We start from the raw sequence: 20,627 nt of genomic DNA on the forward strand, positions 1-20,627 counted from the left end.
CAGAGCACAAGTCAGGCCCATTGCTTTGTCTAAAACACTTTATGGGTGGCATTATTTCTTTCTTTGTATTTTTGGCTGTCTTATCTCTATCAGTTTGTGGCTTGTTCATCAAGAATTTCTACTTCTTCCCTTTAGTGACTGTTGAAAGAGTGGCTCTCTTGACTGGATTTTGATGGCAATGAAGTTTTGTTCAAACGTAACACTAGTAAATGAAGTGTCTCCCTAATGATGAGATCAGTTTGGTCTTCTGTGCCTTTGAATGAGATGTAGAAGGGATGAGGTTTCTAGGTTAGCAGAGCTGTGATACATACATAATTTTATTCTTGGGCTTTATTGTTAATATTTGATAAACTGATTTTTAAAATTATTGTTCCTGCTTATGTGGAGAATGGAGATTGAAGAGGAAGTGTGAAAGAGCATGTTTATTCATTTAGCAAGTACAGAGTGTCCACTCTGGCTAAGCACGGTGCAAAGCACTGAAGATAAAATGGAGAACAAATCAGATTTGGTTTCTGGTTCCTTTCGTAGCCTCCTGGTTTTGGTATCCTAAATTGTTAAACTTATTTGGTTAACTGTTCTGTGTTACCTGTTACCTAAGAGTCATCAAATGTAGCGTCATCTAATCTGGAAATGTATGCTGTCTTCTCAGCAGAGTAAAGACTCAGTCCTGAGGCCTGGTTGAGGGATAAGGGAGTGCAGGCTAACATGGGGTCAGTTCTCAGGAATTTTTCCCATTCTTTTTAAGATGGGAAAATCTCAGTAGACACAAGTCAATAAAATCCAACACCCTCTCGTTATAAAAATAGTCAACAAAGTAGAAAATTTCCTCAATATGATAAAGGGCATCTATGAAAATTTCCAGCTAACATCATACTTAAAGGTGCAAGACTGAATGCTTTCTTCTTAAGATGAGGAACCAAAATAAAAATAAAAAAAAAAAAGATGAGGAACCAAGACAAGGCTGTCCAGTCTCACCATTTTATTTACCATTTTATTAGACGTTCTAGACAGAGCATTTAGGCAAGAAAATGAAACAGCAGGCATCTAAATTGATAAACAGGTAAAATCATCTCTTTTTGCAGATGGTATAATCTTAAATAGAAAAACCTAAACCTAAGGATTCCACTAAAAACCCATTAGAGCTAATAAATGAATTTAGCAAGGTTGTAGGATACAAGATCAATACACAAAATGAGACCAGGCATGGTGGCTCACACCTGTAATCTCAGCACTTTGGGAAACCGAGGCAGCAGATCATTTGAGGTCAGGAGTTCGAGACCATCCTGGCCAACATGGCAAAACCTCGTCTCTACTTTTTAGTAGAGTTAAAAAAAACTTAGCTGGGCATGGTGGTGTGCGCCTGTGATCCCAGCTACTGGAGAGGCTGAGGCAGGAGAATTGATTGAACTCAGTAAGCAGATGTTGCAGTGAGCCGAAATCACACCACTGCACTCCAGCCTGGGCGAAAGAGCAAGACTCCACCACACACACACACGCGCACACACACACACACACAGGCACACACACAATACCTTATCTACACACAAAAAAATAAGAAATGAGCTATATTTCTGTACAGTAGCAATGAACAGTAAGAAAATGAAATTATTAACAAGTGAAAATGAATCGTAAGTAATTTCATTTCCAGTAGCATCAAAGTAATATATTTTGTTAAATTTATATTTTGTTAATGTATTTTATTAGCCAGGAATAAATTTAACAAAAGCCACTATAAAACTTGTATTCAGAAAACTGTGAAACATTGTGGAAAGACATTTCATGTTCATAGAATTGGAAGACTCACTATTGTTAAGATGACAATATTCTCCAAATTGATCTACAGATTCAGCACACACACTGTCAAAATACCAGATGGTCTTTTTGCAGAAATTGGCATGCTGATTCTAAAATTCATGTGGACATATAATCAGAATAACCAAAACTATTTTGAAAAAGAGGAAAGTTGGAGGACTCACATTTTTTTGATTTAAAAATGTGCTATGGCAACAATAATTAAGACTGTGGTATTGACATAAGGAGAGACAGACAGGTCAGTAGAGTAAAATTGAGAGTCTGGAAATGAATCCTTATATTTATGATTAATTGGTTTTTGACAAGGGTGCCAGGACAATTCAGTGGGAAAGAATAGTCTTTTTTTTTTTTTTTTTTTTTTTTTGAGGTGGAGTTTCACTCTTGTTGCTCAGGCTGGAGTGCAGCGGCACAATAAGAATAATCTTTTCAACAAATGGTACTAGGACATATAGATAGCCACATGCAAAAGAATAAAGTTGGACCAGGTGTGGTGGCTCACACCTGTAATCCCAGTACTTTCCGGAGGCCTAGTTAAGTGGATTGCTTGAGCCCAGGAGTTTGAGACCAGTCTGGACAACATAGGGAGATCCTGTCCCAGCTACTCAGGAGGCTGAGGTGGGCAGATCACTTGAACCTAGGAGGATGAGGCTACAGTGAGTCAAGATTGCACTACTACACTCCAGCCTCAGTGACAAAATGAAATCCTATCTCTAAATAAATAAAGTTGGACCCTTATTTCACACTTCATAAAAATTAAATCATAATGGATCATAGACCTACACAGAGCTAAAACTAGAAAACCCTTAAACAGGAAAACCCTTTGTGACCTTGGGTTAGGCAAAACCTGCTCAGACATGACACACAAAGTACAAGCAACAAAAGAAAAATAAGAGTTCAGCTGGACACAGCACTTGAGGAGACCAAGGTCGGTGGATCATGAGGTCAGGAGTTCAAGACCACCCTGACCAACATGGTGAAACCCTGTCTTTACTAAAAATACAAAAATTAGCTGGGCGTGGTTGCACGTGCCTGTAATCCCAGCCACTCAGGAGGCTGAGGCAGGAGAATCACTTGAACCCGGGTGGTGGAGGTTGCAGTGAGCCGAGATCACACCACTGCACTCCAGCCTGGGCAATAGAGGGAGACTCCATCTCAAAAAAAAAAAAAAACAATAAAAAAGTGAAAAGAAAACCTACCAAATGGGAGAAAATATTTGCAAGTCATACATCCAACAAGGGACTTGTATCCACTTTTTTTGTTTGTTTTATGTTTTATTTTTTATTTTTTTTTTTAGATGAAGTCTTGCTCTGTCGTCAGGCTGGAGTGCAGTGGCACAATCTTGGCTCACTTTAACCTCCATCTCCTGGGTTCAAGCGATTCCCCTACCTCAGCTTCCCTAGTAGCTGGGACTACAGGCGCTCACCATCACACCCAGCTAATTTTTTGTATTTTAGTAGAGGCAGGGTTTCACCATATTGGCCAGGATGGTCTTGATCTCCTGACCTTGTGATCTGCCTTCCTCGGCCTTCCGAAGTGCTGGGATTACAGGCATGAGCCACCACACCTGGCCTTATTTCTATTGTTTGAGATGGAATTGTGTGCTCGTTGCCCAGGCTGGAGTGCAATGGCATGGTTTTGGCTCACTGCAACTTCCCCCTCCCAGGTTCAAGTGATTCTCCTGCCTCAGTCTCCCAACTAGCTGGGAGATTACAGGCATCTGCCACCACGCCTGGCTAATTTTTTTATTTGTAGTAGAGATAGGGTTTCACCATGTTGGTCAGGCTGGTCTCGAACTCCTGACCTCAAGTGACCCGCCTGCCTTGGCCTCTCAAAGTGCTGAGATTACAGGCATGAGCCACCATGCCCAGCCGGTCTCGGTTTTTGACAATGGTGGAAAACCAAATGAATCCTTGCATTTATGGTCAGTTGAATTTTTGTTTTTTGTTTTTATCTGAGATGGAGTTTTGCTCTGTTGCCCAGGCTGGAGTGCAATGGTGCGATCTTGGCTCACTGCAACCTCTGCCTCCCGAGTTCAAGCGATTCTCCTGCCTCAGCCTCCTGAGTACCTGGGATTACAGGTGCCTGCCACCACACCCAGCCAATTTTTGTATTTTCTTTTTTTTTTTAGTAGAGATGAGGTTTTGCCATGTTGGCCAGGCTGGCTCAAACTCCTGACCTCAGGTGATCTGCCCGCCTTGGCCTCCCAAAGTGCTAAAATTACAGGCATGAGTCACTGCGCCAGGCATCAATTGGATTTTGACCATAAATGTAAGGATTAATTTTTTTTTTTTTAAACACAACTGTATTTTAAGTAAAACATGTCTGTCTTTCCAAAGACCATTGATCTGCTTGGTAATTAGACAAGTAGTTTGAGTCAAGAAGGCTTGGGCTTTTGAAAAGGATGATGAGTTTGTGCTGCCCTTTCAAGTGGCTCTGCAGAACAGTTTGAAAATAAATTCTTTGTCCAAGTGACAGAAATATATCTGAAGTGATTTCAAAAGGTGGTTTGAAATTCTGTACTTGAATTTTAAATAAAAGGGGGAGTAGAAATAGAGCAGCAGTTACATAAATGCAAGATGGAGGAGGATATCTTGCAGCTCAAAAATCATTTCCGGACAAGTACTTAAAAGGCTTAGTGACTCTGAGCTCATCCTGAATCAACATGTGATATGATTTCCAAAAAGAGAAATCTTGGGATAGTGTCTAAGTAGTTCTTTATTAGACCACATTTGGAAAATTGCATTAAATTGAATGTGTCCACTGAGGAAGGACAAACTGGAATCAATTGTGGGACAAACATGGTAATATGTGGATATGAAACTATGTCATCTGAGGAATGTTAGGAAGTGGGGAGTATTCAGATCATACATGCCAGGCCCTTAAGTAGGAGTTTTGGAACTAGATCCTATATTTCAGCATCCTTAACATGCTAGGCACAGCTAGATAGTAAGTATTGATTGATACTTGTTTAGGTGTTGGATTCATTTATAATGATGTTGTAGGGATATGGCTACCTCACCTACATTAATTTTGAGAGCTTTTTAACCCCAAATAGTTGTATTTGAGTGAAGATGTTTTTACCTGAGGCATATTTTATGTACATGAGCTGTATCCCTGTTCCGCCACAGTTCTTAGGGACTGAACTTTTTCATAATACTTTAAGTGAAACTGCATCTCCAGGAAGAGAAGATATTAACGAGGAAGCAAAACTTTATTTTGCATAAATTTTAGTTTGAACAGAAACCAAATGTTAGGTACTTGTAACATGTAAACGGTGCTAAATTGATTTCCAAGTTGGTATTTGTCTGCCTCACTTCCCATGAATATTTTTTGAGCATGGCATGGAATAAATATTAGACATGAAACAAGGTATGTGTAATCACAGTCAAGTTGAAAGGTCTTTAAAATCCATTTGGGAGTTCTGTGTGAGTTACCAACAAAGATGGAAACGATTTTGGTGGCTTTAGTGTTGATTGTCTCCATACTAAAGTGTGTGTGTGTGTGTGTGTGTGTGTATTATATTTTTGTTTTGTTTTGTTTTTTTGAGAAGGAGTTTCACTCTTGTTGCCCAGGCTGTTGTGCAGTGTCATGATCTTGACTCACCACAACCTCCATCTTCCAGGTTCAAGTGATTATTCTGCCTTAGCCTCCCAAGTAGCTGGGATTACAGACATATGCCACCACGCCTGGCTAATTTTGTATTTTTAGTAGAGATGGGGTTTCTTCACGTTGATCAAGCTGGTCTCAAACTCCGACCTCAGGTGATCCACCCTCCTTGGCCTCCCAAAGTGCTGGGATTACAGGTGTGAGCCACTGCGCCTGGCCTTTTTTTTTTGAGACAGAGTCTTGCTCTGTCACCTAGGCTGGTGTGCAGTGGCATGAGCTCAGCTCACTGAAACTTCCGCCTCCCAGGTTAAAGGGATTCTCCTGCCTCAGCCTCCTGAGTAGCTAGGATTACAGGTGCGCACCGCCATGCCCAGCTAATTTTTTTGTATTTTTTTTTTTTTTAGTAGAGACAGGGTTTCACCATGTTGGTCAGCTTGGTCTCAAACTCCTGACCTCATGATCTACCTGCCTTGGCCTCCTAAAGTGCTTGAATTATAGGCGGGAGCCACTGCACCCGGCCAAGCATATATGTTTTTAATACATTTATGTATATTGAGAGAGAAGACCCTCCTAATTTTTTTTTTTTTTTTTTTTTTGAGACGGAGTTTCACTCTTGTTATCCAGGCTGGAGTGCAATGGCGCGATCTCGGCTCACTGCAGCCTCCGCCTGCTGGGTTCAAGCAGTTCTCCTGCCTCAGCCTCCTGAGTAGCTGGGACTACAGGCGCATGCCACCATGCCCAGCTAATTTTTGTATTTTTAGTAGAGACAGGTTTCACCATGTTGACCAGGATGGTCTCGATTTCTTGACCTCATGATCCACCCGCCTTGGCCTCCCAAAGTGCTGGGATTATAGGCATGAGCCACCACGCTTAGCTGACCCTCCTACTTTTTGGACATTCTCTTCCTCTTTGTTTTTACGTGGTTTCTCATCTTCAGGTGACAGCTTAAATGCCATCTCTTGATCATCTTATTTAAGTAAGTCATTATTCCCACTTCATTGTTTGCCAACTCTGACCAAAATTTATAATTACACTTTTGCTTGCTTGCTTATTGTCTAGCCGAACCTCTAGATGATAAACTCTGTGAAGGCAAGGATAGCACCTGTTTTAATTTGTCCCTGGTTATCCACTATCTAGGGTCTTCCTGAATGACTTAAGTGATTCATTTAGTTATTTGCTGGCATAGTTTTCATCTGATGTTACCCCACTTAATATACAAGGTATATCATTATTTTAAGAAGTAGTTTTGGCTAGGCACAGTGGCATATGCCTATAATTCCAGCACTTTGGGAGACTGAGTCGGGAGAATCACTTGAAGCCAGGAGTTTGAGACCAGCCTGGGCAACATAGTGAGACCCCTCCTTCTCTACAAAAAAATGAATTAGCTGGGCATTGGGCATGTTGGTGCATGTCTGTGGTCCCAGCTATTTGGGAGACTGAGGTGGGAGAATTGCTTGAGCCTGAGAGGTCCAGGCTACAGTGAGCCATGATTATGCTACTAGCACTGCAGACTGGGTGACAAAGTGTGAGACCCTGTCCCAAAAATAAAAATTCAAAAATGGCCAGACGTGGTGGCTCATGCCTGTATCCCAGCAGCGCTTTGGGAGGCCGAGGTGGGCTTATCACCTGAGGTCAGGAGTTTGAGACCAGCCTGGTCAACATGGTGAAACCCTGTCTTTACTAAAAATACAAAAATTAGCTGGGCGGCATGGTGGTGGGTGCCTGTAGTCCCAGCCACTAGGGAGGCTGAGGCAGGAGAATCACTTGAACCTGGGAGGCAGAGGTTGCAGTGAGTTGAGATTGTGCCATTGCACTCCAGCCTGGGCAACAAGAGTGAAACTCCATCTCAAAAAAAAAAAAGTAATAATTAAAATAAATACATAAATAAAATAATTAGTTTCAATTTACATTAAAGAGGAAGCTCTGGCAATAGAAGTTGGAGGGTGTCACAATATTGTAGCTCTTGAGTACACTTGCCAGTTCTAGTAAGCTTAATATGTGCAGAAGAGTTAAGTTTGGCTTTGTATTTACGTGGCAGCTTTTCTTCATCTTAATGAAAATTAGCTTCTTAGTTTTCTAGTTTCTGAGTGTTGAAGTGAGTGTTTCCTTTTCCACTAACTTGTTGCCCTTTTTTTTCTTTCAAAGTCTGTTAATATCCACCTGTTGTGGAAGTCATCTAGATGGATTTTTATTTCTGACCCAAGTTAAAATAGAAAGTTAGACAGTCTGTTACTAGGCACACATAGATAGATATCCCTGAACTTGTGACAGAAATAAAGGTCTCCATTTGACAAGATTGAACCCAGAGAATCCCAAAATAATGCTTAAGACCAACCACAAAAACAAAATGTATTTTTAATATTCTCATTGTAAATTATTTGTTTACACCTCCACCTCCCACTCCTGAATAACTTATTTCTTTATTCTGACGTTGTATAGTGACACTACTGCCAAAAATCAGCTCCAAATTGAAATATCTTTGAGCTTGCAACAGTGTGATTGTTTTGGCAAGATTAAAACTGTAGGTTTTTGACATCCTCATTTAGCAGTCTTTTACTCATTACTTTTTGTCTCTGACTTCCTATTGGTTTCTCAGTCCTCCTCTAAATTATGTCGCTAAGATTTTGATTGTTTCCCCTGTGAGCTGGAGGTATAGCAGCTTCCTAGGCTTTTTGTCTTTCAGTAAGTTCTTGAAATTCAAGTGTTTTATTTGAATATATCAGAAATTAATACCACCTTTCAGTTTATGTATATCTTGTTACCTTTACCAGATAGTAAACTCAGTAAAGGTAGACACTTGGCATTTATTTGTTCCACAAGTTTGTTAATACTCTCTGTATGCCAGACATGGCTCTTGACAGGCAATATAACTTATGGTTAAATATGCCAACAGTGAGGCTGGGCATGGTAGCTCATGCATGTAATCCCAGTATTTTGGGAGGCTGAGGAGGGAGGATCCTTTGAGCTTAGAAGTTCGAGACCAGCCTGGGCAACATGGGGAGACCCCGTCTGAATGAATTAATGAATGAGTGACCGGATCGTGGTTTGGATTTTGGATCCAGAGCCAGTCTTGCCACTTGAAGCTATATGACTTTGGGCAAGTTAATTACCTTCTCTATGTCTCAGTATTCTTATCTGTAAAATGGAATATAATAATGCCCTCCTCAAGGATAAAATGAATTAATAAAAACACTGGTTAAGCATTTATTATTCTGGGAGTTGGGTATACAGCATTAAATAAGAAAGATGAGGTTGCTGCGGCTATAGCGCTTACATTCTTATTAAAGACAGAATAACAAGTAAACGAGATAGTTTCACATACTGAATTTTGTTCTGAAGAAACAGGTAAGATATTTACCGGACCTAGAAAATGACTGCATGGCTACTTTTGATTGGGTGGTCAGGGCAAACCTCTAAGAAGATAGCTTTTGAGCTGAGATCTTCAAATTCTGAGAGGTAGGAGGGGAGAAATACTTGTTTATTATTTTCCCTTCACAGACAAGAGGCAGCATCACTTACCAAATCTTGCTAGGCAGCGAAATGTGTTAGAATAAGCCCTGGAGTTTTAGCCTCGTTTGGCTATTAACTAGCTTTGTGATCTTTGACAGATTTCTTACTCTTTCTGTCTTAGATAGATGTGTACTTTGGCACCTAAAAGTTTTTGCTGCTCGGGACATGTCCAAGGCGCTGATAGAGTATAGAGGAGAAGTGCACTTTGTAGACCAGGTGTTAACTTCTCAGGGCAACTTAGAGGCTCTCTTCTTTCCTGGAGGGGGAGAAAAGGAAAAAGGTGATTTGTTTCTTGGTGGGAAAATTACCCTGACAGAAAGTTGACTCTTTTCTAATAAAGAGCAGGAGCAAAGTGTTGGTTCTTTACTTATGACTAGATGTGCCACACACTCTATATAACTAAGATAAATTGCATGGGGTTTCTTCTGTTAGAACTGGGAAACCTGTCTCACATCTCAGTACTTTTATTAACAGCTGACTTAGTCTCAAAGCTTCTTTGCTTATTGAGAGAAAGAAGACCATATGCTCCAAAATTAATAAACACCCTCATTCTTGGTGATCTCTTGTATTACCCAGTTAGGGTTTCATGTCAGGTTTTCCATTTGCTGCTGTGGCTTGATCTGTTTGGGATTTCTACTACTAAGAAATTCCTTTTGATGAAACAGCAGAGTGGTTTTCAAAAATCAGTCATTTCATCTTACTTTTTTTAAATGGTACTTTCTGTTTTTAAAATTTATTTTATTTTAAAAAGTTGTGTTTTTTTTTTTGGAGAGGTGAGGTAATCTCCCTATGTTGCTTAGGCTGGTCTCAAGCCATTCACACCTTACCTTTTTGAGTAGCTAAGACTACCACATCCAGCTAATTTAAAAATTTTTTACTTTGTAGACACAAAATATTGCATGTTGCCTAGGCTAGTCTTGAACACCTGGACTCAAGCAGTCCTCCCACCTTGACCTCCCAATGCACTGGGATTTCAGGCGTGAGCCACCGTGCTCAGCCACTTTCTCTTTTTTTTGAGATAGGGTATTGCTCTTTCCCCCAGAGCTGCAGTGCACTGGTGCAATCTCAGCTCATTGTAACTTTGCAATCTGTCCTATCTTAGCCTCTCAAATAGCTAGGACTACGGGCACACACCACCATGCCAGGCTAATTAAAAAAAAAATTTTTTTGTAGATATATGGGGTCTTCTTATGTTGCCCAGATTAAAAGAAACTGTGTTTCTAAAATGTCCAAAGAGTGTCAGAGCAAAGGAACTCACTCATTTGTTCTAATGCATTTTCTAACATTAGGTGTAATTGAAAAGTTATCCTCTCTTCAGAGATGTCAAAAACAAACAAATCCAAGTCTGGATCTCGCTCTTCTCGCTCAAGATCTGCATCAAGATCTCGTTCTCGTTCATTTTCGAAGTCTCGGTCCCGAAGCCGATCTGTCTCTCGTTCAAGGAAGCGCAGGCTGAGGTAAGGGGGTGTGACTTTGTATTTTGAGATAATCATTGCATCAGTTGATGTGGATGTTTGAAGATCTTTTGTTAGACTTTTTCTGTGAGTGTCAAATGGACTGGGGGGTTGGCTTGAGGTGCAGAGTTGGGCTTTAAGATATTCCAGGTCTCTTTAAACTACAGATTCAGATCAGCTTTGATGGCAATGCTGATTGCCTGATTCCTTTCCTCTGCCAGCACGTAGTATTTCCCACCCGCTTTGGAAGAAAGAACATTTTATTTTTATTTGAGCTGCTTGCTTCAAATCTCTATAGCTGATTATTTTTCACCAAAATATTTTTGAAGGCTTGAACCAAAGTTTATTTGCATCATAGCAAAGGATAGCTAAGAGGATTAATAATATGAACAACATGGAAAGGAAAAGAAGCCTCAACCCACTAAAATAATTAAACTTTTAGAAACTTACCAGGAGTCATTTGTATACAATGTGCCAATTACTAACAAGCTGCATCTATTTAGTAAATGTATCTTAAATCTTTCTAAAAATCACTGTTGTAAGCATCACTTTATCTTACTAAATATGAGAACAGTTTTTTTTTTTTTAATTTATTACCAATATTTCCTAATTCAGTCAGTTTTCATACCTTCAGGTGGATTTCCCTATTTTAATTATGTCTTGGAATAGGATGCTAAACCTCCAGTGTCTTTCCTTTTTTGATGTGTTGTGAGTTGGATTTTTCACTCTTTAAAAGTGTTTTAACTTTCTTTTGTGGATAGATAAGAAGCTTTCAGTAGATACAAGTTTCTGTATGTGAGTTTGGGAAATATTGGTGTATTTAAATACTAAAGGGGGATCTTTGTACATTTTCATTCTTTTTTCTCAGCAGTAAATTAGCAAGGAGATGGTTTGTCATGTTTGACACTTGGAACCCCTGCTGTTTATTTCAGATGAGTATCTAGAAATCCTTGTCTTAGATGAATTGATTATGAAATTTAAAATTAACCTCAGGAGAAGTCAGTGATTAAACTTTTACTTTTGGTGACTTCCAGAGCCCTATAGTACTTCTAAGGGGTCTATTAAGCAAATGATTGGTGGGTTTGTTTTTTTACCATTTAACAAAAACAAGGTAAATATTAAATGGAATCTGTGAGAAGCCAGCCAGAAAAAGTAGGTATGCATAAATACTGAAAAGGGAAAGCCGGCTAAATTTATCTACCTCAGGAAATTGCTCTTTTTTTTTTTTTTTTTTGAGACAGAGTTTTGCTCTTGTTGCCCAGGCTGGAACGCAATGGTGCAATCTCGGCTCACCACAGCCTCTGCCTCCCTGGTTCAAGCAGTTCTCCTGCCTCAGCCTCCCCAGTAGCTGGGATTACAGGCATGTGCCACCACGCCCAGCTAATTTTGTATTTTCAGTAGAGTCGGGGTTTCTCCATGTTGGTCAGGCTGGACTCAGGAAATTGCTTTTAAAACCATGGGACAAGCAAGACTCTTAATAACTCCTACCCTGGAACCAGAATCTTGATTTAGGCAGTTTAAACTTCAGTTTTAGCTCATTTGATTATGAAAATGCCTTTTTAAAATTTAATCTAGTAACTAGAAGAAACTAAATAATTGGTTCAAAACCAAGAGGCTCTGCTGAGAAATAGAGAGACAAAATTGAATTGTCAAAACTGAGAGACAAAATTGAATTGAAAAATGTTAACCAACTCTGAAGTATTATGACAGCTGGAATTCTGGGCAGTTCTTTTCTTCTTCTGCAAATCTTTTCGTCACTTGCTCACTGACTTGGCAAATGAGGGAAAAATATTTTAGGCAGGCAGTATGTGGGGTAGATCTAGGGGACACTTTACATGCTATCATAAACCTAGAAGAGACTGTTGTTCTGGAGGAATTTCTCCACTAGAAAGGGTGCTTTTATACTTGATTGTGGTCTGACTTCTCTGTTTTTTAGAAACAGATAAATTTGCCACTGGATGTTCAATTTTTATTTCTGGCTTATCTGTTTCATGGTTTTTTCTTTTGTTTTCCCTCTTCTGCAAGGAAAGTATCTATCCAGAGAGTTTGAGAAACCATGCCTTTAAATTAACTAACTGCTGAGTTCTACAGAATTGGAGAAAATTGATTATTTCCTTGTATTTCACAGACTGTATCCTTTTAAGTGACATCTCTTAAATAACTTCATTTGCAATCTGCAGAGACTCACTTTCCTGCATCTGTGCAATGACTGCAAGTTTTGGATGCAGTATGCCCAGGGCCCTCACTAGTAATTGGTAACAGAAGCAGCAGTAGCCTGTGAGGATGGGAACATGAATTAAACCCTCCTTAGTGCTGGTGGTGGATCACCTCCCTCAAGCATAGCCCTTTAATCGGGTCATGTTCACTTTCATAATCTGCATCTGCCTCTCCTTTCTTTTCTTATATTGTTACTGTTTTCAAATGAAAAATGTAGAAGGTAAGTTTTTTTTTTAATTGTACTTAATTACAATAACAACTAGCAGTAAGATATATCTTTGCCAGTTGCTGTTATTCATGGTATAGATAAAAAAATCTGAGTACAGTGGGCAATAAATAGTGGAAAACCAAGCCTACTTTATCTTTAGATTAAATTGAATGTACGTTTCTTCTTTAAAATGCTGTTTTGTTTAGTCGTTAAATCCTGAAAAATCTTGGCATATTTGCTAAATGGAGTTATTTTGAAAAACAGATAAAAACACATCTGTTTCCCAGTCAGGCCTGATATGAGAAGGCATGCTAACGGAAGAGTTTTTATTTTATATGTAAAGAAAACGTTACTTGAAATAGTTTTCTAGTAAATTTTACTTATTTCTAGCCAGCTGCTTAGGAGTAGTGGTTAATGCTAATGGTCAATATCATAGTAGACAGAGAAAGTGGTATCCAAGAACCGCAATGGATTTTTACACCAACATACATAATTTCTGGCTTTTTGATGGAAACAAAGCTCCTCATCATTGACAAGCCTGACACTCAGGAATGTACAGTTTTTTACCAAGTTAGGTTACTCTTTAGTTCCTGTGGTTCTGATATACCTTGCTCTACCAAAGTTCTATATTGTTAAATGGAAAAGAACACAACACTAGCCTTCTGTACACACTGGTATGGGGGTGTTTTTTAGTTACTCTTTGCTAACTTCGTGTGTGCCTGGGTGTCTTATGGTCAGATAGTGGCCTCTTGTGACCCCTAGGTAAGATCATGTAGCTCAGCCACAGAAATGTGACCTAAGTGGTGAGACCATTTCCAGGTCCCCAATTTAAAAAAACAATATTTTATGCTTTCCTTGTGTGATTTTAGTAAGTTCTTTTAAGCCTTGAACAGATGCATTCTCCAAGTTTTCTTTGGTGTCTACCTGTTGTAACTTTACTTTTACAATCCCAGGTCTTAGTGGTATCTAAGAAATTTGTCCTGCACAAGAGGGAGAGAGCTGACTAGGATAGAGTGTGGAGTGTGACCACAGTGTAGGAATGGGTCAGAGTACCTGTCTGGGCACGACAGCTTGCAGTTTTTTTTCCCTTCATTTCCAGTGACCCGGAGCCCCGTTAAAATCCCCGTGCCTGTGAAACTGTAAGCAGTTATCATATTAAAATGCTCTTTATTTAGTTTACTACCTTAAAACAGTTGGTATTTCCCAGTCACTGTAGAAGTGCACCTCCATTTTAAATGTGCTGCAATATGAATGAAGTGAACCTGTGTTTCATCACTTATTAAAATTATTCTTATCCATGTTTTTGTACTTAGTAAGGGCCATAAATAATGGGATTAAATATTTGTTTTTGCCTTTTCTTTGAAAACAAAATAAAGTGAATGACAGACACATCAGGGCAGGAATTTCAGAAGAGATTTTTCTTGAATAAAAATGCTTTTCAAAAATTCAAACATTTAAGAAAAAAAAAAAAGAATTCAAACATTTGTCTCTTTCCTTTCCATTCCATTCCAGTTCTAGGTCTCGTTCCAGATCATATTCTCCAGCTCATAACAGAGAAAGAAACCACCCAAGAGTATATCAGAATCGGGATTTTCGAGGTCACAACAGAGGCTATAGAAGGCCCTATTATTTTCGTGGGCGCAACAGAGGCTTTTATCCATGGGGCCAGTATAACCGAGGCGGCTATGGAAACTACCGCTCAAATTGGCAGAATTACCGGCAAGCATACAGTCCTCGTCGAGGCCGCTCAAGATCCCGGTCCCCAAAGAGAAGGTCCCCTTCACCAAGGTCCAGGAGCCATTCTAGAAACTCTGATAAGTCGTCCTCTGACCGGTCAAGGCGCTCCTCATCCTCCCGTTCTTCCTCCAACCATAGCCGAGTTGAATCTTCTAAGCGCAAGTCTGCAAAGGAGAAAAAGTCCTCTTCTAAGGATAGCCGGCCCTCTCAGGCTGCCGGGGATAACCAGGGAGATGAGACCAAGGAGCAGGCATTCTCTGGAGGCAGCTCTCAAGATACAAAAGCATCTGAGAGCTCAAAGCCATGGCCAGATGCCACCTACGGCACTGGTTCTGCATCCCGGGCCTCAGCAGTTTCTGAGCTGAGTCCTCGGGAGCGAAGCCCAGCTCTCAAAAGCCCCCTCCAGTCTGTGGTGGTGAGGCGGCGGTCACCCCGTCCTAGCCCGGTGCCAAAACCTAGTCCTCCACTTTCCAGCACATCCCAGATGGGCTCATCTCTGCCAAGTGGTGCTGGGTATCAGTCTGGGACACACCAAGGTCAGTTCGACCATGGTTCTGGGTCCCTGAGTCCATCCAAAAAGAGCCCTGTGGGTAAGAGTCCACCATCCACTGGCTCCACATATGGCTCATCTCAGAAGGAGGAGAATGCTGCTCCAGGAGGAGCAGCCTATACAAAGAGGCAAGTATCTCATTTCCCCTGCCTGGTTGTTTTTATCTCACTAGCTGGCAGTTTAATTGTAATGTGATCTAAGTTAGAACTCTGATTAATGGTAAAAGGTAATCCCTATTTCCTAAACTTTTCATTAGTAAACATTAAAAACATCACCCAAGGAAACCTTTAGGTTAACTCTAGCTTTCCTACCTTCCTGAATTTGTATTGCAGCATAAACTTTCTTTAGACTACTCTGCAATGATGTTTTCACATTTAAAATTTGCCTTGGATTCTACCAGTGTAAGCCAAAGAACAGTAGAGATTTGTGGGTCAGCTATCAAAAAAAAATATGGTCTTTGCCAAAATGAATGGCCATTGGAGCTCTTAGACCCTCTAGCACCCACCATCTACTGTGTTCGATCTGCATCAGCCCATCATGGTGAAGAGCTGCGCCCTCAATACCCTCCAGTTGAGGAGACTGGGCAGAATGGGAAAGGCCAAGGCTTAGTCCAGGAAGGCCTTGTTTTAAAACCACAAGGTGGGTGTATGTCCCAGTAGAAGCCAACACGGCTGCGTGTTAGGAGAGGACATGACAGTGCTTCCGTCTTTCTCCCCTGGGGGACACGGTGAGTTGGAACGTGAATCTTTGTTTGTATGGTTGGATGGATTGGGATGGCAGAGAGGTTACAGGGAAGTTGCATTGGAAACAGGTTGTGGTCAAGAGGGACTAACCCAGCAAGGGGTTTCCCCCACTTTTTTTTTCTTTTATCATATTTAGCATACTTTTTGATCCCTTGATTCTTCTTGGCTATATTAATGCAACTTTGACTTGATTAGGGTTTCTGCATTAATGGTACAGATGAGATGTTTTGAATCTGTACTTGCCTTCAGTAATTCAATTTTATTGTATTTTTCTATTTCAATAGGTTTTTAGGGAATAGGTGGTGTTTGGTTACATGGATAAGTTCTCTAGTGGTGATTTCTGAGATTTTGGTGCACCCATCACCCAAGCATTGTACACTATACCCAATGTGTAGTTTTTTATCCCTTGCCCCCTCCCATCCTTCCGCCTGTGTCCCCAACGTTCATTGTATCATTCTTATACCTTTGGCTCCTCATAGTTTAGCTCCCAAGTAAGTCTATTTTAAAGTGTAAGTTTTGTTCCATGCCAGGACTGTGAATCTCTTTAGAAGACTTGAGCATGAGCTCTGCTTTTCCGTAAGAAAGAAATGATGATTTTTGCTGCTGTCACCCTCTCCCCCATTAACATGTATTTTGTTTTTATTTGTGTTCACAGTATATTTCATATTTAGATCTTCTAGGTGACTTGAAGCAAATTTGAAGTCTCTTTTTAGACTTGTATTTCCAAATGTGAGTTGTATAAAAGCAAAACAGTCCAAGGTTGAACATTCTATGTTACCTTTGCTGAAAGCAGATTTTAAGTGACTGAGTGAAGGTTGGGTAAGACCTTAGTTTTTTTTTGCCCTAGATCACATTGCAGGTAAGTAGGTTTTTGTTTTTGTTTTGTTTTTTAGTATCATAAAAATAACTTCTGCTGTTCTCTTTGGTTGCTTTTGTAAGACACAACTCCATGGATCATATATTTTTCTCTTAATTGCCAAGTTCATAGAACTGTGAATGGCAGTTTTTCAGAAATTATTAGGAAGTAGCCACATAGAAAGTCCTTTGGTAATACTGGAATCCACAAGACATGTTTTTTTCAGAGAATCAAAAACGGTAAGGCAGTATTTTAGAGCAAGTTGCTTAAGAAGCCTCTTGTGTGTCTCTTTTGTGTTTTTATAACTAGATATCTAGAAGATCAGAAGACAGAGAATGGAAAAGATAAGGAACAGAAACAAACAAATACCGACAAAGAAAAAATAAAAGAGAAAGGGAGCTTCTCTGACACAGGCTTGGGTGATGGAAAAATGAAATCTGATTCTTTTGCTCCCAAAACTGATTCTGAGAAGCCTTTTCGGGGCAGTCAGTCTCCCAAAAGGTATAAGCTCCGAGATGACTTTGAGAAGAAGATGGCTGACTTCCACAAGGAGGAGATGGATGATCAAGATAAGGACAAAGCTAAGGGAAGGAAGGAATCTGAGTTTGATGATGAACCCAAATTTATGTCTAAAGTCATAGGTGCAAGCAAAAACCAGGAGGAGGAGAAGTCAGGCAAATGGGAGGGCCTGGTATATGCACCTCCAGGGAAGGAAAAGCAGAGGAAAACAGAGGAGCTGGAGGAGGAGTCTTTCTCAGAGAGATCCAAAAAGGAGGATCGGGGCAAGAGAACCGAAGGTGGGCACAGGGGCTTTGTGCCTGAGAAGAATTTCCGAGTGACTGCTTACAAAGCAGTCCAGGACAAAAGCTCATCACCTCCCCCAAGAAAGACCTCTGAGAGCCGAGACAAGCTGGGAGCGAAAGGAGATTTTTCCACAGGGAAGTCTTCCTTTTCCATTACTCGAGAGGCACAGGTCAATGTCCGGATGGACTCTTTTGATGAGGACCTTGCACGGTGAGATGTACTCCTTCTTGATCCTCATCGCTTTAGTGGCTTAAATGGTGTCTCCTAGCCCTTCTCCTTGGGAACATTCTGCTGTATTCCCCCTGCTGTCTTAAGCTTCAGTGGTGATACTTTCATATCCACCTGTGTATACTGGAGAGTATGTGTCACTGAGTGATTGTGTGTTTTGAGGGGGGCAGTATCCCTGGGGTGATGAAGTATCTCTTCATTCCTTAGTGACTGGCTCGCTCTCTGTTCATCACTGCACCCCCAAGCCCAATACTGTTTCTTGTGTTTAAAATAGCTTTTACCTGTGAAGCCATCCTGGATCCATTCCTAGCTGGATCACCAAAGTCTGTAGTACAGACCTTCCCTATCAAATAACTTAGCAATTTTATTGTATTTTATTTTATTTTTGAGATGGAGTCTCTCTGTCACCCAGGCTGGAGTGCAGCAGTGCGATCTCAGCTCACTGCAACCTCTGCCTCCTGGGTTCAAGCAATTCTCCTGCCTCAGCCTCATGAGTAGCTGGGATTACATGTGTCTGCCACCATACCCGGCTACTTTTTGTATTTTTAGTAGAGACTGGGTTTTACCATGTTGGCCAGGCTGGTCTCGAATTCCTGACTTCAGGTCAGGATCTGCCCACCTTGGCTTCCTAACGTGCTGGGATTACAGGCATGAGCCACTGTGCCTGGCAACAATTTTAGAGTTAAGAAAGGCAATACATCAACCTCCTCTCCCCTAAACTTTAGGAAAGAGTTGGGAGGCCGATGCCAACTGGTTTTTTAACTTGGTGTAAACTACTCTACCAGCTGGAAGTCTGCTTGAACAGCATTCCAGCCACACCCCACTCCCACTTCATAACGTCACCTCCTTGAATGGCCTTGGCTGGTTGTGCTAGCTGATCTTTGTATTGATTGACTGAGTTGGAGTCTTGAACTCCTGGGCTCAACTGATCCTCTCTCCTTGGCCTCCCTTAGTGTTGAGATTACAGGTATGAGCCACTGTGCCCAGCTGTAGTTTTTTTTTTTTTTTTTTTTTTTTTTTTTGAGATGGAGTCTCGCTCTGGAGTGCAGTGGCGAAATCTCAACTCACTGCAACCTCCACTTCCTGGGTTCAAGCGATTCTCCTGCCTCAGCCTCCCGAGTAGCTGGGATTACAGGCGCTTACCACCATGCCCGGATAATTTTTTGTACTTTTTTTTTTTTAGTATACACGGGGTTTCACCGTCTTGACCAGGATGGTCTCGATCTCTTGACCTTGTGATTTGCCTGCCTTGGCCTCCCAAAGTGCTGGAATTACAGGTGTGCGCCACCGTGCCCAGCCGTTGATCTTTTAAAATACTTGCTCATTTGTTGTGTCTGTTAAAACTAGCAATGACTAAGGTTTAACACTTCACCCCGCTTGAAGATTCCAGTAAAAAAAGGGAAGAGAGAGATTTAGGATACTCTTTTCCGTAGTTATAATGCATTGAGGTTACTTTGAATTTTGGTAGGAAGAGAAAAAAGAAGTTTGTGGATAGATTTAAAACTGTTTGAAGAAGGATTTTTATGGTTTTAATGTTCTTTCTGTATATTATGTTCTAATTGGGCCTCCTGTATTTCTTTTTCAGACCCAGTGGCTTATTGGCTCAGGAACGCAAGCTTTGCCGAGATCTAGTCCATAGCAACAAAAAGGAACAGGAGTTTCGTTCCATTTTCCAGCACATACAGTCAGCTCAGTCTCAGCGTAGCCCCTCAGAACTGTTTGCCCAACACATAGTGACCATTGTTCACCATGTTAAAGGTGAGTCCAGACCCTGGCCTACTTCAGGCTTGTGTTCTACACTTAGCAGAAGGATGAGTGGGTGGATAAGGAGTTTTGGGGGCCCTGTATCTCATCTAAAGGGCCTTGGAAGCTAGGGGGTCGGCTTGAAGGAAATTCCATTCAGGAAGCAGTTTCCATGTTTTAATTGCAGACCTCAACATTTAGAAATGCTAGTAACCTGTGACTATGAGAATAGGTTAAATCCTTGTGATTTAAAATGGTTGAAAACTTCGAGGCCAATAGCAAAATGACTCTTCTAGCATCTCTGCCTTCTCCCCTCTAAGTGATATCTTAGGGACCTTGTGGTGTGAATTTCTTCCTCAAGGTATTTTATCATCCCCCTGAGCAATGGGGTTAGGCAGGTTAGGGAATGGCTAAGAGAAGTGATGGAGAAGCTGGGTTGGGCCACTTGCAGGTTCTATCTGAATTTAAACTCAAGCAAGAGGTGGCGCTGTGCTTCCAAGGGAAATAAGCTGCAAGTTCTCTGTCCTAAGTCATGGGAGCTACAGTGGGAATCTAGTCCCCAGTATGGGACTGTGTTTGAACCAGCCATTTTTCCTCCTTCTTCTCAGTATGTTTGTTGTGTGGGTTTAACTACTTCAGTTGCATCTCTGTGGTTCCCGGTTCCTGCAAAAGAGTTGAACATTGTGTCTGCCTTTGCTAACATAATGTGTTTCTTTTAATACCAACAGAACATCACTTTGGGTCCTCAGGAATGACATTACATGAACGCTTTACTAAATACCTAAAGAGAGGAACTGAGCAGGAGGCAGCCAAAAACAAGAAAAGCCCAGAGATACACAGGTAAGGACCTGAGCCTTACACCGAAGGTTGTAATAAAAGACTATCAGACATTTAACTCATCTTGTTAAATTCTGCTGCTAATGCACTTTTAATACAAAATTTAGGGAAACATCCTTCAGACTCTAGGAGAACTGTAGACATTTATGTTGGAGAGTGTATAGGACATGCTTTGGGACAACAGTGTCTCACATCGGGCCTGAGGAAAACAGCTCTCTTGACATAGATTAACTCATATTCTTGGGAGCTGGCAAATGTTACACTGAAATTACTGTGAGTTTCTGTAGGTAGAGTAAATGCCAGTTTCTTTTTTTTTGAGATG

General features: G+C 40.8%; 1 protein-coding gene across 2 annotated transcripts in view; it reads left to right on the forward strand.

Annotated features, from left to right (window-relative positions):
* THRAP3 (thyroid hormone receptor associated protein 3) overlaps positions 1–20,627 on the forward strand; it is a 78,335-nt gene that overhangs the window by 44,884 nt on the left and 12,824 nt on the right. For both annotated transcript variants that reach the window (XM_012439571.3, XM_012439581.3), the window contains exons 3-7: positions 10,218–10,385; positions 14,320–15,222; positions 17,003–17,707; positions 19,311–19,483; positions 20,197–20,308. In XM_012439571.3, coding sequence (XP_012294994.1) covers positions 10,249–10,385; positions 14,320–15,222; positions 17,003–17,707; positions 19,311–19,483; positions 20,197–20,308 — 2,030 coding nt within the window. In that variant the 5' untranslated portion in view covers positions 10,218–10,248. The remainder of the gene's footprint in view (positions 1–10,217; positions 10,386–14,319; positions 15,223–17,002; positions 17,708–19,310; positions 19,484–20,196; positions 20,309–20,627) is intronic.

Source organism: Aotus nancymaae, unplaced genomic scaffold, assembly GCF_030222135.1.
Source record: "Aotus nancymaae isolate 86718 unplaced genomic scaffold, 86718_ANA_hifiasm-v0.15.2.pri h1tg000053l, whole genome shotgun sequence".
Lineage (NCBI taxonomy): Eukaryota > Metazoa > Chordata > Mammalia > Primates > Aotidae > Aotus > Aotus nancymaae.